The sequence below is a fragment of the Callorhinchus milii genome, unplaced genomic scaffold, assembly GCF_018977255.1.
Source record: "Callorhinchus milii isolate IMCB2004 unplaced genomic scaffold, IMCB_Cmil_1.0 Scaffold9, whole genome shotgun sequence".
Classification (NCBI taxonomy): Eukaryota; Metazoa; Chordata; class Chondrichthyes; order Chimaeriformes; family Callorhinchidae; genus Callorhinchus; species Callorhinchus milii.
The window spans coordinates 23,663,235-23,681,118 of NW_024704750.1; the positions used below are offsets into that span (position 1 = coordinate 23,663,235).

Here is a 17,884-nt window from a genome sequence, read left to right on the forward strand (position 1 = left end):
CAATTTTCCTTACTCCACACGCCTAATAATAATCCCTCAAGAAGAAAAAACACAAAACCAATAATAAATTGGTCACTTCAATCCACGGTTGTTTATGGGGACGCTGCTGTGCGCAATTGGCTGCCGTGTTTCGCCCACAAATATATTGTCAATTCACGTTACAGTCTATTCTGTGAAGCGCTTTGAGACGTCTCGAGGACATGTTAAGGCGCTGTATCAGATGCAAGAATAATAATTATTATTATTATTATGAATGACGGGTCCATTTGCGTCAGTAGGGTGTGTTAGCTATAGAGTGGGCGCAACACCTGCTCGAGGTTTTGGGTGAATTTAAAGATTTAATTTTTCTGTAACTTTTATGATTGTGTTTTCACGAAAGCGTTTCCAGAGTTCAAAAGCAATACGAAAGTAGAGTTGCGTTTCCTGTGTCCTCCTCGCCCTGTAGGCAGGTGTTTTGAGTTGTAAGCTGCTGTGATCACAGGGTAATTGACACTGCCCTCTTTGAAGTTTGAACTCTTTTAACGCTTAGATTGCCTGTGGTTTTCGAGCCACTCGGCTTTAAACCACCCGGGAATCTCTTGGGGGAGGGAGGAGTCCTTGGGAAAAGGAGAAGGTTTGTTGAAAGGCACCTGCGGCTTCTGTTTGGAAGTGCTCTCCCACCTCAAGACGGGTTGATGGTTGATCCATTGTGTTAGTGGTGCTGTGAGATGATTTCATGCTGTGGAGACTTATTTCCTCACCCTCCCACTCCGGAAGGTGTAAAATTACTCCTGCCTCCTGAGTCAGAAGGTTTTGGGTCCTTGCCCCTCATCGGGACTTGAAGTCCTATTAGTCTAAGCTGACCCTCTAGTGCAGTACTGGGGGGAGTGGGGGTTGGGGTGGGGTTGCTGTCCTCCTGATGGGACGTTAAACCGAGATCCTCGGGTGGACATTAACGACCACATGGCTGCTACTGGAAAAGAGAAAGGAGTTTCCTCTGGTGTCCTGGCCAACAATTCCACATGGTTAACGTTTGCCACCTACAGTGTGCGTGAGCGTTTTCATATACATTCTGCGTCACCAGCTGCGTGTAAACAAATCTTTATCCAGTCCATTAGACGATGCATGATTTATTTACCAGCCGTACTACGAAATGTTTCTATAGGCCTTCTCTCTGCCGTGGCCACTCTGTGGCTTTAGATAAGTGCTCTTTTCCCAATACCCTTTTTATATTCTCTTCAAATATTTATCCGATTACCGTATCAGATGTTGTGGTCTGCTTTGTGCAAAGCAAATGTAACCGAAAGGGCTGCTGATAAAACAGCACGGATCATTCTCATACCCGCCTTTTGCTAAGAATGTAGTAATGGTATTGATCTGGTATTTATGAGGGTGGAGGTCTGTTCGGTAGGTTTGGAATGCGAGTTTGCGCACTAGTCAGCGTTGCTAAGTGCATTTACTCTGGTTTCAAACTGTCTGTCAGTGACCTAACAGAATAGCTGTAACTGAACGCCTTGGTGCTTGTGAATCGCATCTTACAAAAGGGAATAAATTCTTTATGGTGTTTCCCTGTGTGCTCGATAGCAGAAAATGAAAGGTTTGGAAGTGTGACTGAGCTGTCATTGAGGTCTCTGCTATGGTTTCTTCTCTTACCCTTCCTCCTGTCTGCCTTCACCCAGTTCTGTAGGGTTGACTTCCACACAACAACAAGATTTCATTTATAGAGCGCCTTTCACGTCGGGAGGACGTCCCAGTTGAGTCGGGACCCGAGCAGGGGGGAAATGGTCAGGGTGAGGAGGGAAGGGAGGGAGCGAGGAGGGGGAAATGGTCAGGGTGAGGGGGGAGGGAAGGGAAGGAGGGGGGAAATGGTCAGGGTGAGCGGAGGGAGGGGGGAAATGGTCAGGGTGAGGGGAGGGAAGGGAGGGTGCGAGGAGTCGAGAGGGGAGCTGAAGGCTGAAGGTCAAAGAGAAAGGTCTTGAGACCGGCCTTGAAGGAGGAAAGGGAGGAGGCGGCGAAGGCACTGGGGGATAGAGTTCCAGAGCCTCGGGGCTGAGAGGCTGAAGGCCCGACCACCGATGGTAGGGCGGTTGGGGCGGGGGATGTGGAGCAGACCGGAGCCAGAGGAACGGAGGGTACGAGCGGGTAGGTAGGGGGATAGTAGGTCGGAGAGGTAATAATAATAATAATCCTTACATTTGATATAGCGCTTTTCACGTCGGGAGGACGTCCCAAAGCGCTTCACAGAACACACTGTAAAGTGAATTGACTGTATATTTGTGGGCGAACGCGGCAGCCAATTGCGCAAAGCAATGTCCCACAAACAGTCGTGGATTGAAAATGACCAATTTATTATTGTTTTTGGTTCTGGAGGGATTATTATTAGGCTCTGTGTGGAGTAAGGAAACTTGCCCAAGGTTTCGCCCTCTGCCTGGAATTGAACTCAGGTCTCTCACTTGCAAAGCGAGTGCTCAACCATTGAGCTACAGGACTCAACGTAGGAGGGAGCGAGGCCGTGAATGGCCTTGTAGGTGAGGATGAGGATCTTGGATTCGATCCTCTGGGGGATGGGGAGCCACTACACTGTTTGGAGTTTGGATCCAGTACTGTTGCACAGGTAGGAACAGGAGTAGGCCATTCAGCCCCTCGAGTCTGTTCCGCCATTCTGTTAGATCATGGCAGGTCTGCATACTCCCCAAATTCTCTTCAGTGGTTCCTTCCCTCGTCACCCAAAAACATCACCTCGAGACTTGAGCCCTGCACCTCAGATTCTGCAAGGTTTCAAATTCATGAGCTTCAGTCTGCCTTCAAGGTTTCAGTTGCGTTCACCATTTACCTTTAAAAATACATAGGAACCCAGTGCAGGAATGGGCCATTCCAAAGTTTAAAAGAAACACCACACACCAGCACTTTTCCTCTCGTACACCTCAGTCGATTTGATCGTCATACAATAGCTGTCTCGTTCCCTTACTGACGCAATCTTCCCTGCGTCATCCATTCCACATTTTTATTTAAAAGGTTCACATAATTGTCTGTGCCCTTTGTAAAGTAAATTTGTACTCTCTGTTCTTTCCTCTTCCCAGTTTGTTTGCGCCTCCTTATTAAATGAGGCTTTAGTTCATCTGTACCACTTAGCATCTTATGCATACGTTCTGCCCCCAAGTCTTCTCTTCTCCCCGGAGTTCACTGTCACTTAGGGACACGTTTTACAGCCGTCAATGTGGCTGCTCTTCGTAATGTAATGTCCGCCTGTACGCTAGGTGTGAAGTAGGCCAGTACTGTGTACAGTGTTAGGGTTGTACATAAATCTGCTCCCAGGGTTCTGCCAAGGAATGCTTTTACCCTTGCCAACTCGCGCGTGTGTGTGTGTGTGTGTTGGTGAGCGTGCGCTCTGTTAATATCACAGCCGGCATTAAGCCACTCTAAACTTGTCCACTCTGTGTGATTGCCATGAAGATTAGATCTCTCTCGCTGCTTCCCCCCCCCCACCCCCCCCCACCCATCCCCACATGTTGGCTAACTCGTCTCGGGTTTCCACATTTTTTTTACCGAGACCCTTGGTTGCAACACGAAACTCCGCTCGCCTGATACTCAAGGCAGCCACGTTACCTACCACTACAGTCACGGCGCTTCACAGAAAACTATGAAGCATTTTAAGACGTTTCAGTGTGATAAGGCACTGTATTAAGTGCAAGGATTTTATTATTATTATAACTCTGATCTCAGCACAGCGTCTTAAAATAGCCCGCGCCCAGAATATGGACAGCTGTTGATTGCAGTTGCTCCCGGTTGTAAAAATAACCTTTCACCACCCATTTCCCCTCCCCCATGTCTATCTCTGTATGCTCTGAAGTCTCCGTCTAAGTGTGTGTATGTGGAGGAAATCAATATTTCTGTCTTTTTTTCCATCTCTGTGGAATGAAGGTGACATATCTCCTTCACTCACAGGATCCAAGGCCACTTGTACTACCCACTTGGAGGTGCTGTTCCCTCTGTTTAATGTAGTATTTATTGAATAGAGTCTCTGCCATAAACTAAACTCAAAAGGACTCTTATGAATGCTTGAGTTTTGAAACGAAAGGGTTGCGGATTCTAAGTCACTGTTGGAAAAGTTCCTCCTGTACCCTAGCCAACAAGTCCCCAGATAAATGGGTCGTTCATGCTTGCGCGTGGGTCTTTTCTATGCTCAAAATAGCTACCATTTACCTAGAAATGTCGATCACTACACTTGATAATTCACTGTGAAGCAAAGACTTTGCTCCGTTTCACGTCGCATAACTGCAGAGGCAAACGCAAGGACTGTTTGCCAACCAATTAAATTGAAACGCGTTTATTTTATGTTTTAGTTTATAATTCGAGCCGCGGCTGTACAGTATCAATCTCTTCACAATTCTGATTGGTGTTAGAGAGGGAGAGAGAGAGTGAGACAGGAGGCTGCTAAGAAGTGAGGCAAACTTTGGGGTCTGATAAGCCGCTGAGTGCCTGGTTTTGTGTCGTGGTAGCAGCTTGGCTCAGTTGGTAGCATCTCTCGCTGCTTAGTCAGAGGTCGTCGCTCTGCCTGGGTTTACGCTCAAAGTATTAGGGGGAGAGTCGCGTGGCTTGAGGTGTCATGGTTGGGATGAGACGTTAAAACCGAGGTCCTGTCTGTGCCTGTTCATGTGGTTGTCAAAGCTCCCATGGCACCATTTGAAAAGAAAAGGGCGTTTCTAGCCGGTGCCTTGGCAAACAATGCCGCCAGATAAAAACCCAGTCGTTCACCGTGTGGTCGTCTGTGCAGGCGCAAATCGACCGCCGCGTTCGCTCGCAAAACAGTCGCTGCACGATGCGCAAGGCGCTGCCAATGCAAGGATTGTTACACCCTGTCCGCGAAACTGCATTCGTTTCCTTTCTCTCTTTTCAGGTGCTTGTACGCGTGGCAAGGCCAGTTCTGTGACGAGTGCGTTCCGTACCCTGGTTGCGTGCACGGCACCTGCGTGAATCCCTGGCAGTGTAACTGCGAGACCAACTGGGGCGGCTTGCTGTGCGACAAAGGTAGCCAGAATCACCTGCGCTTTGGCAACTGCGCAGAAAACGTGGGTCTTCCAGCGTTTGATGTGTTAAGGCAGGAGCGCTGATAAGTGTTGGGATTCAGCAAACTGTACCTTTCTTATCCGGGGGGGGTGGGGGCTGTTCGTCAGGGAGGGAGCTAGATAAAAAGTATGGTGGATTTGAGAGCATGGGATGGAACCCTTATTGGGGTTGCAGGGTGTGCAGGGTGGGGGGGAAGAGGGCTTGAGCCCGTTGGACTTAGGTGAGGTTATGCTTTTTTAAGCTCTCCTCTCGGGATGTGGGAAACGCTGACAGAGCCACTATTTATTCGTTGTTCCTCCCTGGTTCTCACGAGAAGGTAGCAGGGTGGGTGGGGGTGGGGGCAGCCTGCTCAAGCCTCTACATCCCTTGTGGTCACAGTGGGGTGGGTTGGTAATTCCAACGACGACGAAGGGTAGGAACATGGTTAGATCCCAATGAGGATGGGGGACTGACTTGGATAGAGCCTCCTCCGTGACACAGTGCCTTGAAGCTCACGGTGAGAGCCGCCTTGAGACTGCACCAGTGACAAGTCACTACTTGTAGCTCGCAGACGAGAGAGCCTGGTGATCAGTGTCTAGTGTCTCACCCTCAGGCTGTAGGACGTAGGCTTTGTGTTGGCTCCTTTAACTCACACGATCGCTCCCCTGCAGACCTGAACTACTGTGGGACCCACCACCCGTGCATCAACGGAGGCACCTGCATGAACACTGAACCGGATGAATACCATTGCGTGTGTTCTGAAGGCTACTCTGGCAAGACATGTCAGATTGGTAGGTGCCAAAAAGTGTAACTTGTATAATAACCATGACATATTTCAGCTTTGGATGAAGAAGACCCTTTATAGACGGATAGAAAGGGTGGGGGGGGGAGTGGTGATGGTCGGGTAGAGGAAAGGAGATGTCGAGGGTAGGGACATGGTTAGCTGAAGGCTTAGCCACCAATGTGCCGTTGACCTGAATTTGCCAAGCAGAGGGTTGAGTAGTAGAAGAGGATAGATGACAGGGATAGGGGGGTGTTAGGGCACAAGGGGCTTCATAGACTTGATCGAGGACCTTGAAATGAATCCATTGGGAGAAGGGGAGCCATTGGAGACTAGAGTTTGGAGCATGTGAGATGCGTGCAACAACAACAACCACTTATGTTTGTCTATCGCCTTTCACATCGGGAGGACCTCCAGGTGCAGTGGAGTTCGTGGATGGTGGAACGAGGGAGTTGGGAGAGAGCCTCCCTCCTGACGTATAGTTGTATGGTTTCTAAACGAGTCTGGCCTTAACCCATAATCCATTCCATGTCTTGATCTCCTCCCCCGCCCCACCCACCCTCCCCCCGTACGTGTGTGTAAGGAAATAGATGGTTTCACAATGGCGCAGTCTGATCCCGGCTGTTTGTGGTGTGTGTATGAAGCAATCGGGCACAGCTCCCTTGGCTCAAGTCTGCCCACAGTCCAGTGGTACTGGGGCCAATTGTACTGTTCTCTCCGTTGGCCTGTGTGTGAGAGAGAGAGGCTGAGCTTTACCCCAGGGTGAGGTATTGACTTCTCGCCCATGTGGAGGGCGATACAGTGATATATAAAGGCAAGTTGTTGCGTGGCTCAGCTCTGTGCCGTGGGATGAATCTGTAACGCAGCTCAGGTTGTATTCACGATTTCTCAACTATGAACCCCTATAGAGTTAAAGAGCTCTTTCGAACGGAATTGGGCAGCTGAGGAGCGAGCCATCGTGACTCTTAACTAATTGGTCTGATGTGGGGTTGGCGGGCGTGTACTGCCTGCTGTTCTTACTGTGTGTGTGTGTGTATGTGTGTGTAACCCACTGTATCTGTTTCCAGCTGAGCACGCCTGTGTCTCCAATCCTTGTGCAAATGGGGGCACTTGCCATGAGGTGCCGTCAGGCTTCGAGTGTCACTGTCCTTCAGGCTGGAACGGGACCACGTGTGCTAACAGTAAGTAACCCTCTTACAACGTGGCTAGTTAATGGCATCGGTGGCTAATAATAAATAAATAATCCTTGCATTTGATACAGCGGCTTATCACTTCTTCGAGACGTCTCAAAGCGCTTCGCAGGATACACTGTAAAGTGGATTGACCGTGTATTCTGAGGGCGAAAAGCAGCAGCCAATTGCTCACAGCCGTGGATTGAAGTGACCAATTTATTATTATTTTTTTCTTGAGGGATTATTATCAGGCGTATGGAGTAAGGAAACTTGCCCAAGGTTTCACCCTGGCCTGCCGGGAATCGAACCCGGTCCTCTTGCTCGCGAGGCCAGTGCTCTATCCACTGAGCTACAGGACTCCACGCTGTAATGTGGTTACAGCGAGGCTAGCCAATACCAAATGGTTCAAAATAAATGAACGATAATAATTCGGTGACTCAATCCACGACTGTTTGTTGGACCCTGCTGTGCGCAATTAATTGGCTGCCGTGTCTCGCCCACAAAATATACAGTCACTGCACTTTACATTATATTCTGCGAATCGCTTTGAGACGTCTCGAAGACATGATAAGGCGCTGTATCGAATGCAGGGATTATTATTATCGCCGGTGAGTGATGTGGTTGCAGGGAACCTAGATTGAGCCTACAGTTGGTCGGTAACCTATTTACAGCTACACCAGTCAATGGATGAGCAGAGCGAGCGATGGCTTGTGAAGTGGGAACGAGCTGTTGAGAGGATGGACAGGGCCACATGACTGTACGCTGGCAATGCTGTGAATGTGCATACGATTCATTCCTATGTAGTGTTTTCCCCCGACGCACAGGCTGCTGTGCACGATCGGGTTACTCTACACAATCTGTCGTCCTCTCTATGTTGCTCTGGCTTTCAGGCTTACCTGAAAGTACACATGTCACCAAGCGGCACAACGGGGAGAGAGACTTCAATCTCTGACCTGACCTCTGTGGAGACAACCCCAACCCACACTCTATACTCAGCAACTTTACAACCGCAGAAGTGGATGTGGGGACTCGCGCTGCGGTGTTTAAAACCTTGCATTTGGTATCACGTTGTCGAGATGTCTCAACAACAACAAAATAACATTTGTGTAGCGCCTTTCACGTTGGGAGGACGTCCCAAGGCGGCTTTCCACGTAGCTAATACCTGCACCGCAGAGTAACTGCCAATCGAAAGCTTTGAGGCATTGCAACGTGATCGGGCGTTAGATCAAGGATAATGTTCTAATCCGATTCCCAGGCTGAGAATATCTGTGATTCAGATGCACTCGATTGAAGCAATAATAATGCGCTCTCTCTCTCTCTCTCTTTCTCTCTCTAGATATAAATGACTGTGCCTCGAGCCCCTGTGCTCATGGTGGGACTTGTATTGATCGAGTTAATGGCTTTGAATGCATCTGCCCACAGCAGTGGGCCGGGAAGACATGCCAGCTTGGTAAGGGGATGGAGTGGGGGGTGGTACACATTATGACCGGTGAGTAGGGTGAGACTCGATGCCCACGTCGGAGGGAATGTTAGGTCAGAGCAGGAAGGATTGCACAATGTGGATGCAACTGTTTCAGAACAGGAAGGCTACAAAAGGGAAGGCTCACCAGGTCAGGTAGCATCTACCGAGATGAGGAAAGTGGGTTAACGTTTTGAGTCCACGACCTTTTTGCTCAGATGAAAGGTCACCAAAATGTGGCCCCTTTTAGAATCCTCCTCTTCAGATACCTTCCCAATGTGAAGGATTATTATAGCGTAATATTGATCCAAAACATTCCACTTTCTGATCGCCCTCTGTGTAAAATTCCTCCAGCTGTCCCTCCACTTTTCACAGATTCTGAGGTAGGGGGTCGAAAGAAAATGCTAGCATCCCCACCCTGGACGGTTTTCTATCTCAGGATTTAGATGGTTTTATTGCTCCAGGAAAATGTCGAGTGTTGCGAAAGTGTCAAGAATGTAGTTGGCTGAGGGCATCGACTCCCAGGCTCGTCACAGCTTGTTGGAGTGTGGGTAGACGGTGGATTTGGAAGAAACTTAGTCTTGCTTTGATCTGACAGCGGTGGTGAGGTTTTTATGGTGAGTCCCATGGTAGCTCGGTGGTCAGAGCTCTTGCCTCGCAAGCGAGAGGACCTGGGTTTGATTCCCGGCGGGGCGAAACATTGGGCAAGTTTTCTTACTCCACACGCCTCGGTTTAGCTAGCAGTAGGTACGAACATGGTTGTTAGTCGATTGGCGGATCGCTTTTTCGGGGGTAATAATCCCTTCCAAAAATAATAATAATTTGGTCACTTCAACCCATGGCTGTTTGTGGGACGCTGCTATGTGCAATTGGCTGCCGCGTTTCGCCCAAAATATACAGTCAATTCACTTCACAGTGTATCCTGTGAAGCGCTTTGAGACGTCTCGAAGACGTGATAAGGCGCTGTATCTCAACTGCAAGGACTATTGTTATTATGGCAATTCTCTGTGTTTCCTTGAAATGTTGTTCAATGCCTGTTGTGGCGATTTACTGCTCTAAATAAATAAAACTGAAGGCTGATCAGCAGCCTGGCTGGAAAGGAAGTGGAATGGGTATATTAGATGTGAATATTAATACACAATAACAGGTGTAACAGACTGCACAATAAATCTGGAGTGTGTTTTCGTTGCATGGGAGCTTGTTATGCGGCGACGCCTGTGCTGTGGTGTGGGGACAGAGATAATTAATTTGCTTGTGTGGAACAAAGCTTGATGTTACATTTGTGACTGTAACCCTGCACAAACCCCCCCCCCCCCCCACCACCACCCCCCACTCCTCATCCCCATTCGTGGAGTCCTGTAGCACAAGCGAGAGGACCTGGGTTCGATTCCCAGGCAGGGGGGGCGAAACGTTGGGCAAGTTTCCTTACTCCACACGCCACTGTTTGCCCAGCAGTCGGTAGGAACCCACTTGTTAGTCGATTGGCGGCTCACTTTCTGGGGGTAATAATCCCTTCAAAATTAACTAAATAAATAAATAATTTGGTCACTTCAGTCCACGACTGTTTGTGTGCGCAATTGGCTGCCGCGCTTCACCCACCAAAACACACAGCCAATTCACTTTACCGTACATCCTGTGAAGCGCTTTGAGACGTCTCAAAGACGTGATAAGGAGCTGCATCAAAATGTCACGGATTATTATTGCCATGAGTTATTTTTTCAGTTATTTATCCAATTCCCTTCTAATACACGGGTGTGTATTTGGGGTCTTTTCCAAGCTCGCATGCTTTATAAGTTGCTTACTGTGTGTGTCTGTCTGTCTCTTTCTGGGTGTTTCACAGATGCTAATGAGTGTGAGGGGCACCCTTGCGTAAGTGCTTACTCTTGCAGAAATTTGATTGGAGGATATTATTGCGACTGCATTCCTGGATGGTCTGGCCAGAACTGTGACGTCCGTCAGTATTCCCTCTTTGTCCCAATTTGTCTTTTTCTTTTTTTTTGCAATGTATTAATTTTGACGTGTTTGTTGCATGAATAAGTCGCACTTTTACTTTAAAAGTCGGCCCTTGTTTTGTAGCGGTGTGCATGTTTGCGGGTTAACCACTGCTGGATGGGAGGAGCGAGATCTTATACGAGCAAGGAGACCTGTGGCTCAGTGGTTAGAGCACTCGCCTCGCAAGTGAGAGGAACCCGGGTTCGATTCCCGGGCAGGGTCAGGGTGAAACGTTGGGCAAGTTTCCTTACACCGCACGCCTCTGTTTACCTAGCGGTAAGTAGGAAGCCGGTTGTTAGTTGATTGGTGGATCGTTTTCCGGGGGTAATAATCCCTTCCAAACAAATAACAATAATAATTATTTGGTCACTCAATCCACGGCTGTTTGTGGGGACGCTGCCGTGCGCAATTGGCTGCTGTGTTCGCCCACAAACTATACAGTGACTTCACTTTACAGTCTATTCTGTGAAGGGCTTTAAGACATGATTCAAATTCAAAGAGTATTATTAGGTATAAATGATGGGGTGGGGAGGGGAGAGGATGGTAAATGACAGGGATAGGAGTAATTGCTCCCTTTCTCTCATGACTGAGCACTCTCTTCCCGCAGTGGGCAGGTTCTCCAAGCGGTGAGCAGGCTGGTGCACGTGGTCTGGTCGGTGTCTTGCTCTGCATGTTCAGAAGCTCTTGTCTGATTTCTATATTAGCCGTGGGGTGGGGTGGGTGGGAGAGGGGTGAGAGGGGGAGGGCGTGAGGGGGTGGTGAATGGAGAGGACAGGCCTGAACTATTGTTTGGGCACTATTCCATCTCTAACAATGCCTGATGTAATGCGGACTCATTGCTTCCTAGGTGACGATGAGTGCCATGGACAGTGCCAGCATGGAGGGACTTGTAAGGTGAGATGCGAGTGTTGTGTGTGTGTGTTTGTGACATCGAATTAGAGTCCCATCTTACCCGTTCAGGCTAATAACAATCCCATGACATTATTGGGAAAGAACAAGGAAGATCCTCTTGGTGTCTTGCCCAACGATTCCTCCAAATTAATCACTCAATTCACCTCGTGGCTGTGTGGGTGTGGAACCTTGCTGTACGTAAAACAGTGGTCTAAAAATACCAGCCTCCACACTGCAGAGTAATTACTGTGGAGCACTTTATGATGTCTCAGTGTGATGAGGTGCTGTAGAAACCCAAGACCTTTATTTCCCTTATCAGATGTTTTTTGCGAGAGTGTGACATGTTTGTAGTAAATCGGTGCGATGTCCGTCTTTAACCTTTCAGGGGCACGAAGGACAGGGCTACAAGTGTCTGTGCCCACGTGGGTACATCGGCAGAAGCTGTGAGGTGGAAATCGATGAGTGTGCGAGCAAGCCTTGCTATAACGGTGGGCAGTGCCAAGATCTGGTCGGAGGCTTCTATTGTCGCTGTTTGCAGGGTTATTCTGGACCCCACTGTGAGGTGAGCACTATGTGTGTGTGTGTGTGTGTGTGTGTGAGTGCAGGACACAGCTGTGCACATTGACTTCGGTGTCTAGGTTAAGGGGAAGATGTCAGCCAGTGTTTTGCTTGTGATTGCTGCCTGGGAATCAGACCCCAAAAGATGCTCAGTGCTTTGAAGACTGGGTATCAAAGGCAAGACCCTGGATGTGGTTACGAAATTGGCTGAAGATAGGGAAGCAGAGGGTCGTTGTTAGGTCAAAATGGAGGGTTTGAGATGGGGGTGGGGGGGAGAGGAGGTATTAAGCGAGGTGCCTTGGGCAGTTCTGGGATTCCCTCCTGTACCTTACATGTTTTGACCTGAGTGAAGGTAATTACATTTTCAAATGATACCAACTGTAGCATCAGAAGAGGCAGCAAAGGACTTCCCACTGAGGGCCTGATAGGATACACACGTGGGCTGATGAATGGCAAATGAAGTATAATACAGATAAACATAAGGTGCTACGTATAGGAAATAAGAATAGAAGGCACATGTACTTCATCCACGGAGGGAATAGCTGAAAGAGATCCAGTAGTAAGTAGGAACCCGGTTGTTAGTCGATTGGCGGATCGCTTTTCCGGGGGGAATAATTCCTTCCAAAAGAAATAATAATAATAAATTGGTCACTTCAATCCACGACTGTTTGTGGGAAGCTGTTGTGCGCAATTGGCTGCCGTGTTTCGCCCACAAAACATACAGACAATTGACTTTACAGTTTATTCTGTGAAGCGCTTTTGAGAAGTCTCAAAGAAGTGATAAGGCGCTGTATCAAATGCAAGGATTATTATTATAGGTTATTATCTAGGGGTGTTAGTTGACTCCACAGCGATAAACAAGGCAAACAGGAGGCTGGGCTATGTTGCCAAATTAGTTGAGTTCAGAGCCCCAGAAGTCATACTTGAGCTGTATAGTCCTCTGGTCAGGCTGCACCTACAACAACAACAACTTACATAGCGCCCTCCACATAGGGTAGCGTCTCAGAGCGCACCTAAGAATACTGCGTACAGTTCTAATCACTAACTTGAGGGAACTGCCCAGACCCCAGAGGCAGTGCAGAGGAGAGCAACAAGCAAACAGCGCCTTGTCCTCCACCCAGGAGTGTGTACCTCTAGTCTACTCCACCCAGGAGTGTGTAGCTCTAGTCTACTCCTCCACCCAGGAGTGTGTAGCTCTAGTTTACTCCTCCACCCAGGAGTGTGTAGCTCTAGTTTACTCCACCCAGGAGTGTATATTCCTCCCTGACCTGACCGTGAGCTTTGTTTAATACATATTTTTAAATTGTTCTGTTTATGTGGGTCATTTTGAGGCAAATTGATTTAAAGCTGGTTTGCTCCCTCCTTCATTTGTGCAGTTATTTCTCTCTCTTTCTCTCTATATATATATATAACCTCTCCACTTGCAATCTGGTGGAGGTGAAGGAGCCTGGTGTTTGCAAGCTGTGATTTATGACAGTCATTATTGCTGCGAGCTTATCAGCCCTAATGGCTGCACCCACAAGCTGCTGCAAGCTCCCAGTTTGTCCTGTAGCTCAGCGGTTAGAGCACTCGTCTCGCAAGTGAGAGGACCTGGGTCCGATTCCTGGGCAGGGGGGGGGGCGAAACGTTGGGCAAGTTGCCTTACTCCACACGGCTCTGTTTCCCCAGCAGTCAGTAGGAACCCGGTTGTTAGTCGATTGACGGGTCCCTTTTCCGGGGGGAATAATCCCTTCAAAACAATAGATTAAAAAAATAATTTTAAAAGAATAATAATTGGTGGTCATTCAACCCACAGCTGTTTGTGGGGACAATACTGTGCGCAATTGGCTGTTGCATTTCGCTCACAAAATACACTTTACAGTATACCCTGTGAAGCGCTTTGAGACGTCTCGATGACGTGATAAGGCGCTGTGTCAAACGCGAGGATTACTATTATAATTCCTCCGACCCAGCACTAGCCAAAGGCCGTTGTGATGGTCGGGTGCAGCAGATAAATGGCCACGCTGGCAGGTTGCCCTCCTCGTGATTACAGGAAATGTATACCACCCTTCCCCAGGCACTTAAAGTGCCAGCCTCTGATCTCCCATTCGACAGAACGGGAAACCGACACTAAGAGAAGGAAACAAATGCAGAGCTGTGATACGCGAGATCTGAGGAGCAGCTCTTATTTATTTATCTTCAATTGTTTTAACAGCCGAATCCTTTCTGCTGATGGAAGTGTAATCTCAATTAAAGGTGGCTGGGTTTCCAGTGCACTCTGTCCCGTTCGTTTACTGGCTGCAGCCTTGGCTGGATGGTTTTGGATGGAGTTTTACAGCACAGAGCAGGCCATTAGACCCATCGCAGCTCTCTTGCTCTCTCTGTTCTAAGAGCTTTTCTGTCACTCCCGCCCCACCTTGCTTTATGGCCTTCAATGTTTCCGTTTCAAATCTTCATCTCGTTCCATCCCACAGTCCTGTCGCCTGGCTCTCTCCAGTGCCTCGTTCAAACCACGACTCAAGAACCTCCTCTTTGACCGCGCCTTCGGTCACCCTCCTACCCCCACCCTCCTCTCCTCCTGATCCCATCTCCCAGCTCGAGTCCAAATCCACGACTGTCCTGACGTGACCGGTGCTGTGTAAATGTTGTTCGTTGTTGTTGGATTCTGCGTTAAACCACTTTGGTACAGTGGAGTCCTTGCAGCTCAGTGGTTAGAGCATTCGCCTTGCAAGCGAGAGACCTGGGTTCGATGCCCGGCAGGTCAGGGCGAAACCTTGGGCAAGTTTCCTTACTCCACACTCCTGATAATAATCCCTCAAGAAAAAAAACACACAATAATAATTTGGTCACTTCAATCCACGACTGTTGGTGGGGACGCTGCTGTGCGCAATTGGCTGCCGCGTTTCGCCCACAAATATACAGTCAATTCACTTTACAGACTATTCTGTAAAGCGCTTTGAGACGTCGAGAAGACGTGGTGAGGCGCTATATCAAATGCAAAGCATTATTATTATTATTTGGTTATTATTTGGTACGGCATACCATTTCCTCATAACCCTCACTCTTCTACAAGAATCCTAACTTCTCCATCTTTTTGGTGATCAGCTTAAGTTGGTGGCCTCTGGCGCCCGGCTCACCGGCCAGCGGAAACCGTTCCTCGAAGGGTTAACGGCGGCTTCTGGCCTCCAAAGCCGTTCTTGGGCCCAGCAACCGGCCTCAGCTGCTGACTGACCCACAACAGCTGAGGTGCGAGGCTGCTGGCCTGGCTTTGCACAGCCTGAGGACGGAGTGTGAATTACCTTCCCTGACGCATGCTTCAAATGCAGCTGCGCTGAACCCCCTGAATCCACAGGCGTTTGTTTCCTGAGCGCAAAGGCGGTGGGGGGGCGATAGCAGTTTGGCTCAGTTACTATTGCTCTTGCTCCCGGGGTAAATAGGTTGTGGGTTTAAGCCCCGCATTGAGCTCAGTGCAGTACTGGGGGGGTGGGGGGGAGGACGGAGACACAGTATTGTCAGGTCTGCTGACCTTGTCACTCACTCCCTGACTGTTTTGCTGCCTTTGCTTACAAACATACTTGGTGTACTCTGCTTCCCGGTGGCACTGGCTTTTCTGAGCAGGATATTTCCGTAATGTCGTATCATATCATATCGAGTGCTTCAGCCCATCTCAGCCAGTGACGTCCCTGATAACGTAACCTGCCGGTCAGACCTGCTTTCCGGGATTCCATCCTCCTTGCGCCCTCCGTTTCCCTTCTAATATGTACCTCTTCCACCAGGGTCTCAGTCACCTATTTCTGACGTCTGTGTGGGCTGAGCGGGGTACGATCTGGCTCAAAATAACCAGTGTAGCTCTGCTATACGCACAGTGCCAGTCCATCATGCATGTGCGAGTTACACAATGGTTTGCAGCAGAGTCCTGTTGTGTGTGTGTTGTGTGGTGGTGTGTGGGGGCGGAGGGAGTTGCAGTGTGTGTAAGTGTGTGTGAGGGGTGTGTGTGTGCGTGTCAGTGTATGTGTCTGTGTGCTGGTAGTCGCTCCCTCATTGAAGTTGTTCATCCCAAGCCCAGTTCGCTGCTCTCTCTCCCCGCACAATCTCACGGTCTTCTGTTTCCCTTTTAAATCCAGTTACGGACTCAGTTTCAACAGATGTGTGGCGAGGCAATGACATGGATGTGTACTCGGTGCTGTAATTAGCTCGCTCAGTTGTCTAACCTATTCTTTCTCATTTCAGACGAAGATTAATTACTGTGCTCCCAGCCCTTGTCAGAATGGTGCCAAGTGCTACGTCCTTGAAAGAGATTACTACTGCGCTTGCCCAGAGGAATACGAGGGCAAAAACTGTTCATTCCTCAAGGACCACTGCAGGAACACTCCCTGCCGAGGTACAGTCCAATAGAGAAACCCATATCAGGCTCAAGGGCTTGCGAAGCAGCCCCGTGGTGTGTCTGTGTGTCTCTCGCTCTCTTACTATCTATGTACTCGTTTACATTCAACATCTCCACCTCGTGCTGCTCGAGTGAAATCGCATCCCTTTTTATAGCACAACCTCAAACTATATTCACTGACCTCGTAGTCTGACTTCCCTTCCACATCTGAGTCCTGGTGTGAATAAGAGGACGTGCGGTTAACTGGTATGTGAAGGCCTGTAGCTCAGTGGTTAGAGCACTCACCTCGCAAGCGAGAAGACCTGGATTCAGTTCCCCAGACAGGGCAAAAGATTAGGTTTCCTTACTCCACTCGCCTCGGTTTCCCCAGCAGTCAGTAGGAACCCGGTTCGTAGTTGATTGGCGGATCGCTTATCCGGGAGTAATAATCCCTTCACCAAATAAATACAATAATAATTTGGTCACTCAATCCACGACTGTTTGTGAGACACCTCTGTGCGCAATTGGCTGCCGCGTTTCGCCCACAAAACATACAGTCAATTCACTTTACAGTCTATTCCGCGAAGCACTTTGAGACGTCTCGAAGACGTGATACTGCGCTGTATCAAATGCAAGGATTATTATTATTATTATTAAGTCTCGTTCTACAATATCCTCCTTCTACCTGCTGTGCACCCTGTGTAATTCCCTTCCGTTCCCCTCTTCCTCGTCATTGAATCCTCTTTATTTACTTGCAAAAGTTTGCCTGCATTACTATCGTGATAGCACACTACTCCGGAGACGACAGCTGAGTAATTTTTAAACAATAATTTCTCTTTCGCTCCCGACAGTCAGGAGCAATCCTGACATGGAACCAGTGACATTTATAGCAGCTGCCAGGCTTTGCTTTTTGTGAGCGAAGCTAACCTTTATGGAGTTGACAGGTGCCATGTGTGGCCCAGACAAGCCACCTTTAACCCTAAGATCCTCACACTCATGTTCCAATCCCTTCACTCCCCCCTAATGACGTGGAGTCCTGCAGCTCAGTGGTTGGAGCGCTCGCCTCGCAAGCGAGAGGACCTGGGTTCGATTCCCGGGGCTGCTGTGCGCAGTTGGCTGCCGCGTTTCGCCCACAAAACGTACAGTCAGTTGACTTTACAGTGTACTCTGTCAAGCGCTTGGAGACGTCTCGGAAGAGGTGACAAACCGCTATATCAAATGCAGGTATTATTATTGATAATAATTATTATTATTGATAATAATTATTAATATTATTACTCCAATGGTGACATTTTCCTCAGGCCCCTGCAGTGCCCAACTCTACCTCTCTGCCTCCACCATCCATTACAAAACCACTACCATTCTGAATGCCTTTTGGACATCAAGTCCTCAGTGACCTATATCCTCCCCGGCCTCTGTCACCCTCATCCTTGTCAGGCTCCGTGTGGCTCTGCAGATTGACACGATTCACCTCCTTGACTATTAATTCCCTTCACTCTTGCTCCAACTGACCTCTGCCATCTCCTCCTCCTCCTCCTCCTGCTCAAGTGCTTCCCATGTTATACTGTAAGATGCAGTGACTTATTGTTTAGTGGTAGTGTACACTGAGAGCTGGCGTGAGATGTGAGAGGTGGTGATGGTGAGGGAGTGACTTGACGCTGTGT

General features: G+C 48.7%; 1 protein-coding gene across 2 annotated transcripts in view; it reads left to right on the forward strand.

The window, feature by feature from the left end:
• jag2b (jagged canonical Notch ligand 2b) overlaps positions 1-17,884 on the forward strand; it is a 55,996-nt gene that overhangs the window by 22,789 nt on the left and 15,323 nt on the right. Inside the window, exons 4-11 of one of the 2 annotated variants that reach the window (XM_042337866.1) lie at positions 4,877-5,007; positions 5,697-5,816; positions 6,874-6,987; positions 8,315-8,428; positions 10,278-10,391; positions 11,277-11,323; positions 11,706-11,882; positions 16,088-16,238. In XM_042337866.1, the coding sequence (XP_042193800.1) occupies positions 4,877-5,007; positions 5,697-5,816; positions 6,874-6,987; positions 8,315-8,428; positions 10,278-10,391; positions 11,277-11,323; positions 11,706-11,882; positions 16,088-16,238 (968 nt within the window). The remainder of the gene's footprint in view (positions 1-4,876; positions 5,008-5,696; positions 5,817-6,873; positions 6,988-8,314; positions 8,429-10,277; positions 10,392-11,276; positions 11,324-11,705; positions 11,883-16,087; positions 16,239-17,884) is intronic. The other variant, XM_042337867.1, reaches the window with a different exon arrangement.